Source organism: Eurypyga helias, unplaced genomic scaffold (genome assembly GCF_000690775.1).
Source record: "Eurypyga helias isolate BGI_N326 unplaced genomic scaffold, ASM69077v1 scaffold5916, whole genome shotgun sequence".
In the NCBI taxonomy this organism is placed as follows: domain Eukaryota; kingdom Metazoa; phylum Chordata; class Aves; order Eurypygiformes; family Eurypygidae; genus Eurypyga; species Eurypyga helias.
The window spans coordinates 13,345-32,778 of NW_010258425.1; the positions used below are offsets into that span (position 1 = coordinate 13,345).

General features: G+C 43.6%; 1 protein-coding gene across 1 annotated transcript; it reads left to right on the plus strand.

Moving 5' to 3' along the window:
- Window positions 1-369: 369 nt before the first annotated feature.
- Window positions 370-18,941, plus strand: MPZL1 (myelin protein zero-like 1). The gene is made up of 5 exons (XM_010154313.1): window positions 370-576; window positions 4,038-4,251; window positions 9,023-9,155; window positions 12,478-12,583; window positions 18,494-18,941. The coding sequence occupies exons 1-5, from the start codon at window positions 370-372 to the stop codon at window positions 18,593-18,595; spliced, it is 762 nt and encodes a 253-aa protein (XP_010152615.1). The 3' UTR covers window positions 18,596-18,941.
- The last annotated feature ends 493 nt before the right edge of the window (window positions 18,942-19,434 follow it).

Genomic DNA, 19,434 nt, shown 5'->3' on the forward strand with positions numbered 1-19,434 from the left:
GATGTGAGCTGGAGAGGAAACTGAGTAATAGCTGGGTCCAAGATGTTTGTTCCTCCGATGGGGTTTATTTATTACAATGTCTGCTGGCAGCTAGCAGGAAAGAGTTTTAAACTCATCCTTTGCACCATAGAATTGATTTCCTCAAACTGTTACAGAGGAAACATCTGTGGATGGAAAACATCCTGTAACAGATAATACAAGGAAAGAGCAGTGAACTGGCCTGCTCTATACTTGTGTGTGTTGCAGGTATAATGCATATCTGTGCACGCACTTGGTGCAGGAGTTGTTGATATCTCTTCTTTTTCCCCTTCCAAGCAATGTGATATGCGCAGTTAGCACCGCAACTTCCTGACGCGCGAAGCAGCACTGATGCCGCTTGTTCTCCTTCTTTCTTCTCTTTACCTTTCCCATACAGTCAGAGTATCGGCAGTAGAGGTCACCACACCGGAGGAGATATTTGTGGAGAATGGGACAGACGCAAAGCTTCCATGCACGTTTACGTCGGTGGAAGTGATCAGCAGCGCAGCATCTGTTTCTTGGAGTTTTCAACCAGAGGGAGCCGCAACTCGCATCTCAGTAAGGAACGGCGGTAGGGGAACCAGCCTGGGAGGGGAGGCGGTGAGAAGCGTGCAGAGGTCTTCTACTTGGTTCTGTGGAGCAGGAACATATGGATTGGAGCCTCCTTGCATGTGTTTTGTCTCCATCACTGTGATTTTTAGTGGTGTGTTTTTTTTTTTTTTTTAGAGTTGTTTAAAAGTATGGCCATAATCTAGATCTCTGCAAAGGCTGGAATGTGCAGTGACTGTAAAATACACTAGTGCTTTCCTCGTCAGAGGAAGGGGGTGTTGGTGTGGTAGAAGTATGTATGAAATAGATGAGCATCTAGGAATCTTCTCCTAAGTTCTGTATCCTCTTGCACTTGAAACGAGCTTTGTGTCTGTGCAGTGAATGATAGTCCACAGAATTTGGATTGCCACTATTACAGTGTTACGTTGTGTGTTGTACAAGTTGCTTATTTTATTCTTGTGTACTGTGTAGCCTCTATTTGAAAGTGTTTAAAATAAGACCACTCTCCCTCATTTCAGAACAGAATTGAATTGCTCAAGTCACTTGCATCCTTGTATTTGGGTATTTGACAACTAAAAATCAGACTAGCAAGCAACTTAGGCTAATGGTAATTGCCTCATTCCCTGTATGTTGAGCCCAAGTGTGCTCAGATCCTTTGGGCATGAGCATTTGAAGAGGCTTTGGTAGGTTGTTAGCTTTCATCTTCCGCTGTCACATAAGCTGTGCACATCTGAGTCTCAGCTCTCTGACATTTTTGCTTCCCTCTTATTCCTTGCCCTGAGTGAGAATTTAGAGGAAGCAGGGAAGATGTGCGGACCCCAGGGTGCTCAGCCTGGTAGTGTTTGTTTCCTTCACCCTGCTGCAGACGTGATCATTTCAGCTCTAGTAGCCCTTCAATGCTCACAACAGAGATGATCCAAAACAGTGTACGAGCATCTGGCTTAATGTAGAGAGCTCTGAAGAACCTGCTTCTGAACTCTCAGTGAATAAATATTTTGTTTTGAAAAGGGAGCTCTTCTCTTTGGAAAGCCAAAGCAGTAGCTGGGCAAAAGCTTAAGAAAGTAGGGCACGTTTTCTGCCAGTGTTGAGCAGGATGGGTGAAAAGATGGCCATCTGGGTGTATGTTTTCTGCTCCCCATCGTACTATCTACCATATATTCTCTTTTGCCCTTCTTTTGGCTTCACTGTCCAATCTCCTTAGTGTAGAAATACAACTTCAGCACATACATGGGTGGTGTTATTTTTTTTTTTGAAATGAAGTCAATTTAGGCATTCTACCTGCATGTAGTTATCAGCACAACTGAGAGAAAAGCAAATTATCTTTGAGCAGAAGTGACCCAGCATGATCTGAATGTTAATTCCCTGTTTTCTTCTGAGGGGCCACGGGGAGGTATAGAGGGAAGATTTTTTTATGATCCCAAGTCACGTCAATTACATAGCTTGATGGGCGTTAGTTTGAAAGATCAAGCTCATGATCAGTCTGAGCTAAGTCCATGCTTCTCCTGAAAAAGATGGTCCTGTGCCTCTTTAGAATCAGCACTGGCAATCCCCTGCTTGTCCCCTTCCCCCTTCCCATGCCCGGTTATGGAGACATCTCTACGTGAATGAAACATCCAGTGACAGCGGAGTTTCACAATCGCCTTAAGCCAGTCTAAACCCATCAGCTTTAGTTTCAAAAGAAGTCTCCTGTTAAACCACTTAATCATAGGCATGGAGTGACTTGAGTCACTTACCTCATGTTTCAGGACATGTTTTACTTTGTGACTTCCTCTCCCCCCGGGTGAGGACACCTGGCAAGCTGAGGGATCTGCCTCTTGCCTTCTAGACTTCCAGTCGGATGTCCCCCCCCAGGCACTGGGGTGTGGTAGCGCACTGCCTCTGTGCCAAAGGTTATAATCCAGCTGGAAATGCTACAGGCTGGTGCAGATTTCCTCTGAAATGTTGGCAGATGACTCTGTGCTAGCAGACTTCCTACCAGATGAGATAGTTTGTTGGATTTGTGCTAGCCTGTAGACAACAAATGGGTGTCAGATAATAGAATCATAGAATCACTAGGTTGGAAAAGCCCTTAGAGATCATCCAGTCCAACCGTATCTGTCCAGCACTAAACCATATCTCTCAGCACCTCATCCACCCGTCTCTTAAACACATCCAGTGTGTGATAACCCTTTCGGTGACCACCCTGGATGGTGACACCTCCCTGGGCACCCTGTTCCAGTGTGTGATAACCCTTTCGGTGAAGAACTTCTTCCTTACGTCCAAAGATCGTAGCACAACACATGGTCATGTGCGCATTCCTGACCTGGATGAGGTTTGTGCTGCCAAATGATCAGGTTGACATTCAGAGTTGTGGGTCTGATGGAGAAGGTGTTGGAATGGCAAGCCTCCGGTCAAGGGTAGGAACAGAAAAAGAGATGGGAGGTGACATGAATGGAAAGACAACTGGCTTGTAGCCGGTCTGTTCTGTGGCAGAGAAATTGCTCTGTAAAGAAAGCTGTAGAAAGAGGAAGCTGGAATATTGTCTTAAATTTCTTTAACCATGCTCTGAGACTGACCTGAAGAGAGTTTTGATCGATACTTGGTTAAGCGTATCTTGCTCTCTTTTGGAATGTGAAATTAAGAATGAATGTGTTCCTGCAATACAACCTTGATCCCTTTCTTAGGGTTATGACCAGTGCTTAGACATCCCATATGTTTTAAAGCAGAGCTGTCCTGCAGAAGTCTACTTCCACTAGTGTAAATCCCAATTTTGCTCAGGTATCGTGAAGAAATACGCAGTTTCTGCTCAGACTGTACTAAACAAGTTAATTCTTCAGGGATTTTTGGTCATACATAGGGAGTGCAGGGCCAGTGTGCGACTTAGTCACCTAAAAACTGCGAAAGAGTTTATACTTGGTCACTGTCGAGGTTTCTGGAAAACAGCTACGTATGCTTTAAATTGCTCATGGGATTTTTTGGGGGAGCTGGAGACAAGGAGGGTGTTGCTGTAGTTGCACGTAACACACAGCAAAACACGGGGAGGGAAGCTCTGTATCCTTTTCCTACTAGGATACAGAAGGCTTCCTGTGCATGAAAGACAGATGGCTCTGATCCAGAACTGTTCTATCCTTTAATTATTCCCAGGTTACTAGCCTTTTTCTCTTTCCCCCACCTCCTTGTCTGCAAAACCCCATGTCCCCCAAAACAGGAAAAAGGTGCCAAGCAATCCAGCCACGAAACAAAGCAAAGCAAAACCAACAGAAACCCAAAACTTGCAGTCTGTTGTGGTAGTATGATTGAGGTATACACCATAGCATAGTTATGTGAGGCAACAAGCCAGACTGAAGTGGTGAGGCAGGAGGGGGAAAAAAAAATCTCAAATACCAGCTGAGTGTAATACAGTGGATTCAGGGAGAATGCTGTGAGAGAAGCATGGTAGCTCTGTAATCTCTAATTGGATTGTTCTTATATCCTCTTTTCCTTGACTACAGTTTTTCTATTACTTTAATGGAAAGCCATACCTTGGAAAGGACATACCATTTAAAGACAGGATCACTTGGGCTGGAGATCTTAACAAGAAAGATGCTTCTATCAGTATATCAAACATGCAGTTCCGGGACAACGGCACTTACATTTGCGATGTCAAGAACCCGCCTGACATTGTTGTCAAACCAGGAGAAATCAGAGTTAGAGTTGTGGAGAAAGGTATTCACCCTATATGATTTTTTTTCCCCTCATTTCTGTGTCTATATCACTTTTCTTGGGGGTGGGGGAGTAGCCTGGAGGGAACAACTGTCTTTTTATTTCTCTTCTTCCAGGTTCTAATGATCAAACTGGTATTCTGTCAGCTGTTTAAAAGCCTGAATGTCATACCCTTTTCCTCTGTACCCACTAATTCCTGTCCTTTTAACAAGTATCAGCAAAATCTGATGGAAGCCTTGATGAAAACCCATCTTCTCATTTCAAAGTCCTGTGAATTTTATTTTCTGTATTATGCTACGTCACGGCTTAGGATGACTTTTGAAATCTGGGGAGCAAGGAGAGAAAGTGGCAGACTCTTGTTTTTGAAACACATCCAGTATAGATACTGGAAAACAAAACTAATAATCTGGCCTGAGCACATATAGACAGACAGTGAAATTATACTGTTCTCCATGCAAAGGTGTTTGTGTTGGGTGTGCATTTAGTCTCTTTTAGCTGGGTGTTCTTACAGTATCCATGATGACCCTTATAAACTGCGAGGACTGGCTACTTGCAGTCATTTAAGGCTTCTAATTAGCATTTGGTAACAACGATCACAGTTCAAGAGCTTTTATGTTCTGTATGTCAATTTGGCTCTTTATTTCCCTTGGCCATCCAAAACATTTGATTGTTCTTGCTAAGCTGGAGGTCAGCCAAAGTGTGACTGTTCCTTCAATGAAATGGCTCTTACAGTGATCAGATTTCCAACTTTATAATTAATAAAGACCAGAATAAATGTCGAATTCATAAATGGTAGTGTTGGTACAGCCATTCCGTTAGATTTTAATGTGTGAGGGAAGATACCTGTTCGTATGCTCCAAGTAGAATGACATTGCTGCTGTGACAGGTGGCTACCCAGGCTCATGAGTTTGTTCTGTGTACTGACGTAGGCAAAGTCCATGTTTTATCCCTTCTCTTCACAGAGCAGTTTGAGTTGGATGGGACCTCCGGAGGTCCTGCCATTGCTTAGAACTTGCTGTTTCTTGGAAGTCTGAAGCGTGTTTAGCATCAGGTTTTTTTTTTTTTTGCAATGTATTGATAGTCTCTATGAAGAAGCAGTAAAGCAACTGCTGGCTTGGCAAAGTCAGGCTGTCTTGGTGAAGCCTCTTCAGATTTTAACCCAGGTTAAGCAAATGAAGTCTGACTTCAGCACACTAATTCAGCTGATATTTTTCAACAGACTTGCATGCCGGCTTCCCCATAGGTGGAGCATCTGGACAAGAGAATCTCAGTGTTTCTGAAGAGAACCCAGTGCTTCTCATCATCAGAAAAATGCTGCAACAATTATCTTCGTTTTCTTAAGACCACCTTGAAAACAGGTTTTCAAGTTACAGCTGTAATGCTGTTGCATTCTGACTACCTGCAAGTGATGCTCTTGTAGGATGTAACTCATCCTGAAATAAGATGGGAATTTTTTTTCAACTTAAATGAAGTACATGTTGACTCTTACATATATATAAAAAATACAGATATTTTAAGCTATGTATACTGTTTTGTTCACATATTGTTCTGAATCATATGTCTTGTGTTGTAAACTCTTCAAAGCCGCATATATACTTTAGACATTTAAATGATCTCATAGATGCTTGGTTAGCTTTAGATTTTGGATTAAACATTTAGTAAGTTCTGAATTGGCTCAAGTGTTTTAAAGTTGTCAAGCTACCTCAGCTGATTTTCCCTGCAGTATCTACATAGTGTTTGCACAAACAGCTCCATCAACTGCATTGGAAGAATCCTACTGGCAAGTATGAGAAGCGTTCTTTCACTAATGCATCCAAATGTGGAAAGGATTGAACTTTGAACAAAGCCTAAATGACAGAAATCTGTAGGGAATTCCAAGTCCTTACATTAGGCTGTCTCTACTTATAATAGGAAGCTACTTAACACAAGGTGTCTTGAACACAGTGTTATCTGGAAGTAGTCCATCTTTGGTCAGAACCCTCATGGGGGAAAAAATTGGAATTGTTGTATGAAAATATTTATACTCAGCAGCACTGGAAAACTTCAGTTTCTTGCCTATTTCATAAAACTGATACTAACACACTTTCATAGAAAATGAATGTTGCTTTGAATTACAATGGTATTTAGTGAAAGGTGTTCCTTGGAAGGCAGGATTTTTGGCTCGTGTTAAGCTATTAAATGGTAGCTTTCAGAGCTAGTGTTTGGTTAGGTAGCTGTTACAGCTCTGTTACAGTGAAGCCGTTGGCTGCTCTGGAAGTACTTAGGAGGAATTAATGTAACTGTGGAATGCTGAAAAAAATATAAGGAAAAACTGGGGGGAGACATTCTTCAGGTGAACTGTGTGGTCGTAAAATTGTGCGAACTTCTCTGTGGTCTGTTGGACCATGTTCTGAGGGGAAGTAAACCCAGACTCTGGTGTCACGTGCAAACAGTTGCATTTTTTTAATATGGTCTTAAAAGCCTCCGTCAACAGAACATAATGGCTGTCCTTTACTGAAATTCAACCAGCCAAAAAACCCAACCTGAGTCAAAGATATGACAAAGCTATCAGGTAAGTTGGTACCAAATCTTTAATGCCACTTTTTCAGCAGGCACTATGCACTGTAGTTTTGGGTTGCCACTTACTTTCTTGCTCTGAAAAAGTGTGTGTGTGTTTTTGTTTTTTTTTCTTGTGGTCTGCTAACCAAAATGCATGTCTTTTTTTGATGCTTTTGTAGACAGTTATTCCTGCACTTGGAAAGGTGGAAAAGCACAGAAACTAGGGAACTCCTACCTCATGCATCCCTGAAAATAAATGTGTTTATCTTTGCACGGGGCTCAAATAATACAATCTTAGTCTTCTGTACCTGAAAAGTATTACCATTTGTAGGACTCTTCCTTAATAGCAGATGGATCTCTAGGCTGTCAAAGGGTTCTGAAAAGAAGGGATGTCCTCCTCTAAATTGTGGCACTTGTGTCTTCATCTTTAATTTCTTACTAAGACTCTGAATTACCATTTTGTTACGAATTGACATCTGACACTGGAGAGAGCTAGGAGAGCTGCTGATGTGATACTCAGCCAAATGATGGGGTGATCAGTGAAACAGCTAGAGATCAGGTAGCCCTTCTCCTGGAAGTCACTGAACTCAAAATGAACAGTTCTAAATGTAAGCCCTGTTTTCTTAGTATGATGCCTCTGCTGCAGAGTACTGTGGTGTGCAGCACCCTTCTAGGCTGACTGTGTCAAAATGAGCTTGGTTTACAGACTGCAGTTTTGCTGGGAATGCTTTGGAGAAGCATGGTCTGTGGTCCTTGCTGGAATGAGTCCAGCAAAAGGTGACTAAGATAATTAATGGACTGGACCACCTTGCATATGAGGAGAAGCTGAGAGAGTGGACGTTGTCTAGTCTGCAGAAGAGAAGAGGAGAGGGGATGTTGTCTAGTCTGCAGAAGAGAAGGAAGGCTCCTCTCATGGGGTATTTATGTACATTGGTAGGATCTAAAGAAGATGGAGCCAGGCACTTCAGTGGTACCTAGTGACAGGACAAGAGGCAATGGGTGTAAATTGAAGCACAGGAAATTCTGTCTGAACATAAGAAAACACGTTTTTACTGTGGTTGGACAAAGCAATAGGTTGCCTAAAGGAGTTATGGAGTCTCCTATCTCTAGAGATAGTCAAAACGCAACTGGACGGAGTATTGACCAAGCTGTTCTAGCTGGCCCTGCTTGAGCAGGGCGGTTGGACTAGGCAATGTCAAGATGTCCCTTCCAACCTCAACGATTCTGTGATGATCAGATGCAGGTATCTGAGAAAGATTTTGTATCTAAGATGTTTTACCTGTTGGATCTTACACTGATTCACTTGTATTTGGTGCAAGTAGCTAGTGTAGCATGAAGTCTTGTAAGAAACTCTCTGGTCTAAGATGTTCCTTACGCTCAACATGATGGGGCTGGGAGGAGAGGGACTTTGTTTCTTACTGGGAAAAGCTATAATGGTAGTCTGTGTATTCTTGTAAGTCTTTTGTACTCATTCTCTAATTGGCTTTTATTTCTGGCTGCTCATTCTTGGCCTCCCCTCCCCTAAAACTGTATTGGGGAAAATGTGAGTAAAGCAATACTTGTTCCTATAAGCGTATTTCTAATATCATACAATGATCCTAACCTAAAAAGGGAAAGAATGACTCTATAAAAATGTATAGAGATGTATTTGGAGGCACTAGAATCATGTATAAACATGATAGTGACCATGTGTAGTAGCTAGGCTGTCTGCTGCATGCTACCCAGACAATACGCTACCCAGACAACTCCTAATAGTGACCATGGGTAGTAGCTAGGCTGTCTGCTGCATGCTACCCAGACAATACGCAGCCTTCAGCACTCTTAGTTGGTTAGCAGTGTGCTGTATTCGAATCTGCTTTCAAGTGTGCCTGCCTTCTCCTGTTGACCTGGCTGGGAATTGCCAGATGAATGTAACTCCCCCTCCCTCTCACATACCAAATGAGACAGGGTTGTCCTCATTGTCACTCGTGTTTTCTGACATGTAAAAATGATTGGTTCGATATAAACTCTCTTCTGAAGGACGGTGGTATTAAGAACGCTGTTGGTGTGTGCTCTATTCATATGTTTACCCGCTGGCTGCCTGCTATCACCATCACGTAGGCTGCATGCTAATTCCTGGGTATTACATTAGTGCCTTCTGCTCTAAACAAATCCAAGGTCAAGAGCGTTTGTGGTTTGCACTTCTGTTGATCAGGGAATGCAGAAGAGTTGAATGTTTTCTCCCTTCTCTCCCCAGACAGCCTGCCTGCGTTCCCCATTGCCATGGTGGCAGGGATAGTCATCGGTACGGTTACAGGTCTCTCACCGCTCATCTCTATTGTCGTGTGTCTTGTCATCAGAAAGAACAACTCTAAAAAACGATACTCTGGGTAAGAGATCTCCCTCCTCACTTGTGGATGATGTGAGGAACAGCAGCAGGATCAGAGGGAGGGCTTAGAGGGGGGTAGGAGTTGTTCCAGCCAAGTCTTGGCAGCCATGGCTAGAGATAGGTTGTGGCCATGTGGGACACAGGTCGTCTGCCTATAATGATTATCTTTGTACTGTGCTTGAAAAGACCTACTGACCGTGAGTTGTACCTGAAAATCACTAAATGTTGGATTTGAGCCCCAGCCACAAACATTTAGGCCAAGATCCTCTAGCTCTGGTGTGTTCCCCTTCCCTTCCCTCCAGCCCTGCTTCCTCCTACCACTCCCCACCCCAAGGGAAAAGTGCCAGACATGCACTTTTAAGGAATACTTTGTGTTGAGATTAAGACTGGATTTTTCAGTTACCAGTGTCTGGCTCCTGAGCCTGTAGTATATTTGCCAAAACCCTATTCATCACCAGACTTAAGAGTGAGGAAGGAGTAGCCACTCTGCATCCATTCTCATTCGGTGTCTGTTTTTTGTTAACTGCTACCATCCCCGAAAGGTTTGTAGACTTGGGAAGAGAACTGTAAAGTGAAGCACAGATCTTCGTGTGGGCATCCAAAAAAGCAACAAGAACTAGCAAAGTCAGACTTGAGTCCTGTGGTGACGGAGCTTGGTGCTGGTGGGGGAAGCGCTTCCTTTTTTTTCTCCTCTATAGTTAGCTGGTAATTTTCCTTCTATAAGAAGGAATGGAAATTATATATGTAGCCTTAGAAACAAGCCCCAAACCTATAACTTTCTTCTGTTCTTTCCCAAACAAATATTCCTGCTTCCTGCAGGTTCTTGGGGTTGCCTGCGGGATAAAAGAAAATAGCTCCAAATATAAACTTGTGGGGATTTCTAAATTAAACTTTGCCCTGTCCGGTTGGAGAGCTTAGAGAAAGTGAGCTGGCTGTTGCCCAATGGTAAGGCTGAATATGGCAAAGGCAGCTGCGTGTGCTCAAAATTGTGTGGAAAGCCTGGTTTTCCCTTTCTGCATGTGTCCTTCCCCTCAGAACTGAAAAGAATCCTGCAGTGTCACGCACCAGCAGCGTGTGTGAGGTGGTCTGCTTGCCTTGCTTCTCAGTAACCTGCTCTCCAGTGTCTTCCCGCTGAAGGACACGTGCTGGTGCTGAGCCTGGAGCAGTAGTTCATGCACTGTGATTTCTTGTAGTGGATTTAACTACTCTTGCAGAAAAATAATCTTGGAAGTGTAAATAGTGCTTTCACTGACCATGCCAGCTCTGCATGACATGTAAAGAGAAACTAAATGTGCTGTGACCCTCTCCAAACTTACAGACTTTCTTCTATATGATGCTAACCCAGCGTGTGGTGGTGGTGATGGTAGTGAGATGTACTTACTCTTAGATAACCATTCTGCCTTGAACCGAGGTGGGCTGGGGCACTGCGTGGCACCTGGAATCCTTGCATGGCCACGATCTCCGTTCATGCTCTGACTAAGGTGTTTTTTCTGTTTTTGTTTTTTTTTTTTTTCTTTCTGCCTTGGTGTGCTGGGATCGGATCCTGCTTTCCTTCCTCTCCTTACAGAGATCCTGATATAGACGCCAGATTGGGGATGTAACAGGGCTGGGTCTTCTCTTCCAGTCCCACTAGACACCATGGTAACTAATCAAGTTGGTGGTTGCTGTTAATACCTGTGTGTGTGTGTACACGTTTTCCCTTCCTTTGCTGACTAACCAGCTAGCTCTCTACTAACATAAATTCACTGTAATCTGTGCTGGACTCTGTTGGCAAAGGGGTGATGCATTTCACTGGGTGCTTGGGTTTCATTGTCTCATGTCTAACTGGGGTGAGATTGCTGCTTATCCCAGGTGGTGTCCCTCCATCTCTTTCAACAGGGAACTCGTCAGTGCATTGGCTAAAGCACAGGAAATTCAGAGCCCTGTCTGTGTCAACGTAACAGTAAATTCCCTGTAAGTGTGTCTCTGGCTCAGACAGCTCAGGTCTTTAAAAACTTGCAGTGATCTAAGCGCATTAGTTGTTTAAACCTGAATTACAACTTTTAGAGGGATCTGAGGAATTTTGTGAATAAAACCAACAGTTCTCAACTACATCATTTTTGTGACAAGGGCTGCTTTGTCTCTGTTTGAGACAGTAGAAGCCACTTGATGTGATGGCTGGGGGCAGATTTATTATTTCTGACGGCTGCATGTATGAGGAGCTAAGTCTCCTATGGTTAGGCTTACTAAAGGATAAAAAATGATTGCCCTCTGAGGCATTGTCACTGTTCTCGTTTGTTTCTGTGCGTGCTTTGTATAGTGTCTGTCTACAAAGACTGGGGGAAAAGGATGCCCTGTGATCAGAGGGTTGTGCTAGCCAAGGGAACTCCTGTGTCTGCTGTCAAGGAGGTGGCCAGTTTTCTTTCCTGGGTGCTTAGGGAAAAGGGAGGTAGACTCAGCAATTAGAGACCCATTACTGCATTGCCCAGAAGCTACTGACATTAAGGGCATTTGCTGATGTACTTCGCTCTGTGGTGCTAATTTCTCCATCTGTCACAAGCTTGTTTTCTTTTCAGTTCTGCTTTAAGCAGATGGAAAGAAACAGAGACTAAAAACTGATGTTCTTATTTTAGGGATGTTGGTTGTCACCACAAGGCAGTTTTCTTGTTTGAAACACAAGATTTGCCTGTTTAGATATTAAAGCAGCTGTATCAGGGGACATAGCTTGCATATCCCCTGTGCCTCTGAAAGTATTTGCTCCAGAGACTAGTGGCTGTTGTGAGTGGGCAGAATTATTTTGGGATTGTAGCCTAACCAAAAGCAAGGGAACTGATGCTGAATTTGGTAGGAAGTTCCTTTCTGGTGTGGAGAGCTGGTGGCTCTCACAAGTGTTCACTCTAGCAGTAACACTAGTATAACTCTTGCCTCAGTGACTGGGAGTATTTATCTTATAGTTAGAAGGTAATTGCTGTTTACCACTGGTAACTGAGTCTGAAGCCTCAATGAAGAAAACAGGTATAGTTTTAGACAGATTGGGTTGAATGGGAATGTTAAGGGAACGTGGGTTTTGGAGGAGCTGCTGTTCTATGTTAATGGCTGTTCCTTTGTGTTGCTCACCAGTGAGACTCTGGGAGGAAGGTACAGAAATGTCTGGGGAGAGATGGAGTATTATATATGTTTATTTCAGAATCCATTATGTTCGTTTTTACTTTGGCGTAATCTGCCACATTCATGTTGCCATCGCTCCTTTTGTTTTTGTTCCTTTTTTCTTTCTTTCTTTTTTTTTTTTTTGGTGTGTGCCTCTTGAACATTGTCGTGCAAACTCTGCTCTGCCACCTCGTCAGCTGCAGTACCTCTGAGCGCTTGATGTCACCGGTTAAGCAGGCTCCGCAGAAGTTGCCCTCCGACACAGAGGGTCTGGTAAACAGCGTGCCCGCCAGATCACACCAGGTAAACTGCTTCCTTCTGCTTCCCAAAGCAGGATCCTCCCAGAGTGTGGGGGAGATGATATGGAAAAGAGAAAGGCAGAGTGGGACGCAGGAATTAGGTGCTGTCTGTTGAGGTGGTGAGGGCTGGGGGCGTAAAAGTGTGTGCTCCAAACAAGGGCTGGGCAGTAAGCTGGGCCTGGTGAACTCTTCTGTAGAAGGCTTAATGCAATTGGAAGAATAGCATCTTGGTATTAGTTGAGATGGAGTTTTATGCCCTTTTTATACTAATGTATAAAAAAGAGATGGTTCTGACCTTGTGCGTTAACACAGACAAGTGGTAGTGAAGGGCAAGGATGAGGGCCTGGCACGGATGAGCAGTGGGCAGTGGGTAGCTCTTTGGTATAGAGACGTTATCTACTAGGTGTGTAATCGCCCCATAAAGCTGCCTAATCTGTTCTAGGATTGTAGTGGGGGAGGAATTTTACCTACTCTCATCACTCTGAAGGTGCAAGCTCTGTGGTATGTACTTCCTTTCTGAGGAAACGGGCCAGCACAATGCAAACACTGACCAGTGATGGTCAGTTTGAAGGTGACTCTTGCTGCTGAGACCTCTCCTCTGCTGAGCCACCCAGCCTTTGTGGGCTAGAAACTGCCAAGCTGAGTCTTGTTCTTGCTGCTGTTGGCAAAGTTCTGCTGGCTTTGAAGGAAGAAGGTGGCTTAACATCCCACGGGAAATTAGTCAGAGGGGAGAGAGCATGAGTCAAACAAGGATTCTATGCAATATATGATTACCTGTTAACAGCATTCAGGATTTCCTTATTTGTAAGCTGTTTCTTACCTCGATTTTCCTGTGGAGGTATGGATCCTGAGTGAGTTTAATTTCTTAATTAGTCACCTTTTAGCAGGTGTCTGCAGCGTAGTGTGTGAACTGACGGGTTTCTAAATCAGAGCTGTTACCAGGTTTCTTAATTTCTCCTGACAAAATAGTGGAGATGTGTGTTAATGTGTTAGCACTGTATTTTTTTCCAGTAGTGATAACAGTGAGGTGGATAAAGTCGAAGTCCCTACTCTGTTGGGCTTTCGGTCTGGTTTTCAAATGCATCTTGTTGGAGGCAGGTGCGGTATTTCCAGAGTTTCAGCACATAGGCCTACAAAGCTACCTGCTGATTTCAGGGGAACAGCTACTCTTTGAACATAAAGGCAATATGCTCAAGTTAAAAGGTTTAAAAATAGTTCAGGTTTTGACTGGTTTGGGTGTAGTAGCAGCAGGCTGCCTATAAGGCCTAGATAATTTTCTAGTTCATGCGAGGGGCTTCTAGAATCTGTGAATGAGAAAGGTGATTCCTCCTGCCTCCCCACCCCCCAAAACAAACCAACCCCAAAAAACCAAAAAGGAAAAAAAGGGTATGTGTGTGTAAGGAGGGGGAAAAAGTTTATGTGGGATGTATGTTGCAGTAGCTGTTGGAGTCAACCTCCAAGATGTTTTATCTAATTACTGTCACGGTACGAAGCAGTACATGCAAGTGCCCCAGGAGCTACATGCAGGAAGAGTTTTGCTGTTCTGCACGTATGTCTTGAAAGGAAAAATACTTTCATGTTCTCTGTAGTGTTTTGCTGTGAACACTTGCTGTGTCCTCACTCTTCTGTGCCCTCACTGTTCTGGGTCTCATTGTACTGGAAGGAACATGTCAAAGTAAATTTAAACATTGAAAAGAGAACTTGGAATCAGTGTGCTTTTGCCCTCCTGTAGATACTCTAGTCTGCATATACCTTGAAAGAATCTTCTGGGGTCTTCCTGCAGGTAAGTTCCTAAAGAAAAACCTGAAGTGTGAAAACTCCTGACCCCAAAGGAAAAATACGGGAAATGGCTTTAGTTTATTTTTTTAGTTTTTGAATGTCTTTTGTGAGGCAAGGAGAGCTTTGTCTGGATTTTCTTTTCTTGGCAAATATTTGTAGCAGCAAGTGGTTCCTCTCCCTTCTCCCTCATCTTTAGACAACAGCAAGTAAACATTTACTTTTCTTTAAAAAAAATCCACGATAAAATCAGGGTAGGTCATATTTTGAACAGATGGTTTAAATCAGTGAGGAAACAATTTTAATTGATTGTATTTTTAACTTCTAGCCATCGTTAAAAAAAAAAAAAGGTGATATCACCATATTTGAAATCTAGCATCACATAAGTAAAACCTGATTTTACCTCTTGGTGATCAAAGAATTGGTTGCAGTATTCAAGCTTTTGAGCTGTGGTGTAGGTGAAATGCTGATATCCAGGTTCCTAGCAATTCCCAGAAGCTGTTGCAGGCTGCTTGCTGGTTCAGGCACGCTTTTGTCTTGGATTGCCTGGCAGTTTTAGACCAGCGTTCACACAGTCAGTGCTGCAGTGAGACAGTAGAGGCCGGCGGGCTTCCCTGTGCCTTTCACTCGGTAGGATGTGTAGGAAGTGACTGAATGCTTTGTGCTTCACTGGTGGAAAAGAATTGTGAATACAAATACACAACCCCTGCCTCTGCGAGTTAAAAACAGTAATAGAGATGTTCACTCTCAAAGAGTGGCATTTAAATTGCATGTGTTAAATTAGGTTTATTCATTTTGTTATTTACATATCAGTTTAAGAATAGGTGATGAAGCATTTGTGCACATCACTTCTCAGCTGAAAGTTGCACTTGAGCCTGCACTTCTGTGCTTTGGGTGCAAGTTCATCAAGTGTGGACCTTGCTTTCTGGAGTGCTCCAGTGTGCTGAAAATAACGCTTATCTGATTCTGAATGTTCAGCTGGTTGGATCAACTCCACTTGTTTTCACTGTCTCTTCCTTCTCGGCCTGTATGTTCTGTCCTGTCAAATTGTATGTGGTGTTTCTTCTCCATGCCATCATTCCGTAGTGACTTCTGTTCTACTGTGACTTGTTTGGAAGAGTGAGAATAGCACTGCCAGTGAAGGCAAGAACTATATATGTTTCTAGACGGATGTCTGTGTTTAGCTGGTCATGTGGGTTGCAGCAAGCAAGCTGGAAGGCAGATGTGTCTTGTGCCAGGATGTGCTAACTCCAAGGTGACTGTTGTTTGTCCTTGTGCTTCGCAAGCAGCTGAGCGTTCATGTCTGGGCAGGCTGAAGGAGTGCTGATCTTGAAGTGTAACTTCCACAGAAGCGCGTTTCTGATGTACAGAGCAGTACGGTGGAGCCATCCTAAGCGTGTATGTCTGGCAGCGTAGAAGCGGGGAGCGCTAAGGCTACTTAAGTGCAGATCTCTGACTTTGCTCTTTCTCGTTTAAGACATACCGGAACAGGCTGTGTTCAAGCCCTCTTCCAGGCTTTGAACGGGACCCTGAGAAGGAGCAGTTCGTGCTGCTGGGAATCTTGACTTAAATGTCAGATAAATTTCCTGAAGCGGAAATGGTAGTTGCAACATCTTCCAGAATCTGAAAAAATCTGGAAATACTGCACACCACTGTTGGACCATGGTGGTCTGACTTTGCAATTCCTTTTTCTTTGTTGTAACTTCTAACTTGTACCCTGCTGACAAACCTTTAGCAAGGTGTTGGTACACCTGCTGCTCTTTTCCCTGTGATTCTGAATGGAAAAATAGCAAGGCTTAGGGAAATGCTGGGTTTTATATGGCTGTGCTGGTCGGTCTCCTGGTTCTGAAAGTCAGAGTGAGCTTATTTGGGATTAGATGAAAGTTCTGAATTGTTTAGACCTTTTTTGAAGCATTTTCTTGCGGAAGAGAGTCTTTATAAAGATTCAGGTCACTGGAGGTATCAAATGCTGGAAAGATGGCTCTGGTGCTGATTATAATCAACTAGAAAATCAGTTGGCAGTAGATCAAATAGATGGAGAATTATAATAAATCCTTGATCCTCCTTTTCTCTGTGTTAGCTAAATCTACGAATTATTTAGGTGATAGTAAATAACCACATCCAGACGCTGATAACTTGGTTGGGATCAGGTGATCACACCAGTCAGTTTCCCCGCACCACCTCCTAACATGCTGGTTGCAGCAGAATAACTGTATTTAACCTGGATTAAAATTAGAATAGTGATAAGATAACTGACCCTGTGTGAAGATTGGCCCATCAGAATTACTTGAACAAAACTTGAAATGCCAAAGTGAGTACTTTATGCAGTTGTAGATTTATTTTTTTAAACTGATAAGCAGTGCTTTTGAACTTAATTTATCCTACTGTGGACTTATGTCCTCAGGCAGATGAGACTTCCAAAATTGCTTACAACTAAGCCTTAGGGTCACTTTGCCTTGAAGTTTGTATAGGCACTCCACTCAAATTGGAATTAGTAATGTAATCCTGTAAGAATGTTGGAGACCAGAACAACATGAGTGTCACCAGCAGAAGAATTAAAAAAAAAAAGTGGCTGCAATGAGACTTTGAATCTGGAATTTTCTAAAACATCAGTGTCCTTTTTTTGAGCATTACCTCAGTCTGTTACTTATATTCAGTGTTTTATATCTCCTCACAAGTTTTCATCCTTCTGTCCATCTCCTTCCTCTGCTCTTAATCACTTGGGGAAATGCTGTACCGGGAAGGAAGGAACTTTGGGTTTAAACTATGTCTGAAAGAGAACAAGGTACTTAGGTGTGTGCTCTGCTGTTGTGCTGGGGGGAAAACCACTGTGCAGAAGTGTACCTCTGTGGTCCTTCGAGGGCTTGATTTTCTGTACAGAAGGTCTCTTTTCATCTCTGGCTCCTACTTGCTTTGGAAGGTGGATGGAAGGATTCCTGGGTCAGCTCCGTGGAGATGTTTTCTAATTTGGCAGGGTACCAAAAGTACTGGGGAGAAGGGAGTTTGGGAGAAATGCCTGTGAAGGCTACTTCTTCCTGGGACATGACAGAATTACATTGATGAAGTGGCTTTGAAGCAAAAACCACTACAAAAGCTGCAACCAGGCTGAAAGATCTCTCCTTGTAATTTCCTCCAGCCCCACAGAGGACAGTGCCTTTCCCTCGGGCACGAGGGGTGTGTGGTCTCTCTGCTGAGGTCACCTGGTAGGTGGTTGCAGCCTTCTGCTCCCTGCTTATGTCAGCCGGGGCGGGCAGAACGGGAGCTGCAGCTCAGACCTTTCCATCAGGGTCCCACCTGTCCTGCTGGGGACCTGCTCTTCGTAGGCCGCGCTCCTGTCCTCAGCCCACCTCGAATAGCTGCACTTCGCTTGCCTGTGGGCTGTGTGTTGGAGGAGCCGGAGTCTTAGGAAAGTGCTGGCTTGTTGCTCTGCTGAGAGATGGTGCTGCAATGCCCTCCGCTGCACCCCAGCAAACACAACGAAGGTGCGTGGCGCTGTGCTTGCCCAGCGTGTCTGTGGGGGTGCTCGCTACCTGGGTTGGCTCAAAAGCCGGGTGAGGATTCTGTTATCGTGCCGGTGCAGTCTTTCTGGCTCGTTGCTGTGTGAGTCTTGATCCCGTCACTGGCTTGGGCAGTGACTGGTGTCGTAAGGTGGCTCCAGGTTTGCGCTCTCCCTCATTGTCCGAGTGGGACAGCTGTGCTGGGATTTACAGGACTCGAGTGGCAGTATGGGAAGCACACTGCTGTCTACTGGTAAATCTGTAGTACAGTTCCTCTTGAAAAATATTAAATCTGGCATGCCTCCGGCTAAGCCATGTATGTTTGCTCCATAGCACGTAAGAATTGCTGCTTTTCACCACAAAGGATTCTAGCTTTTGCTTTTTGTGAGAAGCAAGCAGCCCTAACGGTATGAAAGAGAGGATATGATGCCGTTTGGCATGCTCCTGACAGGAGAAAGGTGGCAGACTAGAGCTCATTGTAGGGGAGGGTTCATTTCCACCTGCTTCCAAGTGCTGTCAGCAGTCATGAAAGCTCTGTGGTCTCGCTTTGGCTTTGGTCTTGCTGCAGCCGCTGCGGAAGGGAGGGGCAATATGGCCTGTTCTGAAATACACTGATTGTGCTTTTTTTATTCTGTTCCCAGGGCCCAGTCATTTATGCGCAGTTAGATCACTCCGGAGGACAGCACAGCGACAAGATTAACAAGTCAGAATCTGTGGTCTATGCTGATATTCGGAAGAACTGAGATGAGATCCTAAGCTATCCAAAGGAAAACACACATTCAGTCTGGAATTGCTTGAACAAGATTTGACCCAGAGAACTCACAGGTGGCCTTTGATGCCTAGGCTAGGACCAATGCATGTGCATACAGAGGGAAAGATATATATGTATTGTGTGTAAATAGTCTATTTAATCGTACAGAAGTGAGACCAATGTTGCATGTTGAAATGCGGTAAGAATTCTGCTTATAAATTGCCAATATTCTTTTTTGTATCTTGTGTGACGAGAGAGAAAGTGGAAACTCGCATCACAATTTTAAAATATTTTTATCTTGATTATTAATGGACAAACTGGAAGATGCCTGAAGATTCTAGATTGACCTGGAGATTTTTTTTTCTTTTTTTTGCTTACATGGCCTAATTTCTTTTGTTGAGGTGAATATAAAGATCTTCCTTATATTCACAGGCTTCTTTATGTACACAGGGTATTCATCTTTCCTTGGTCAGATTCTCAGTACAAGATGCCTTCTCATATAAACTAGACACTCTCACTTGGTCTTGTAAGCCAAATTGTGACTCCTAGCTATCAGAAATATCTTAGCAGTGTAAGTGAAGGAAATATGTGTAATACAGGTCACAGAACGGTTTACTTCTGCATTGAGCTCTTCTGTTTAAGCTTAGGCCTTTAAGGTACAGGGATAGAGCACTGATCTAATGAATTTTGTGAAATGGTAGTTTACCTGTGAAAACGTAAGAGCTAGTGAGTTAAAGGGATAGAAAGCTGTAGCTCTAGGTGTTTGGCTCAGACTCTGTGGAACCTTTCAGTGAAATGTTTCTTCCTCAAAGTTCTGTCATTTCATATAAG

Excerpts from the sequence above, each read along its gene's own strand:
- MPZL1 (XM_010154313.1), top strand. The coding sequence starts at position 370 with ATGCCGCTTGTTCTCCTTCTTTCTTCTCTTTACCTTTCCCATACAGTC. Across the intron at positions 4,252-9,022 it reads AGTTAGAGTTGTGGAGAAAG|ACAGCCTGCCTGCGTTCCCC; the intron begins GTATTCACCCTA and ends TTCTCTCCCCAG. Across the intron at positions 9,156-12,477 it reads TCTAAAAAACGATACTCTGG|CTGCAGTACCTCTGAGCGCT; the intron begins GTAAGAGATCTC and ends CCACCTCGTCAG.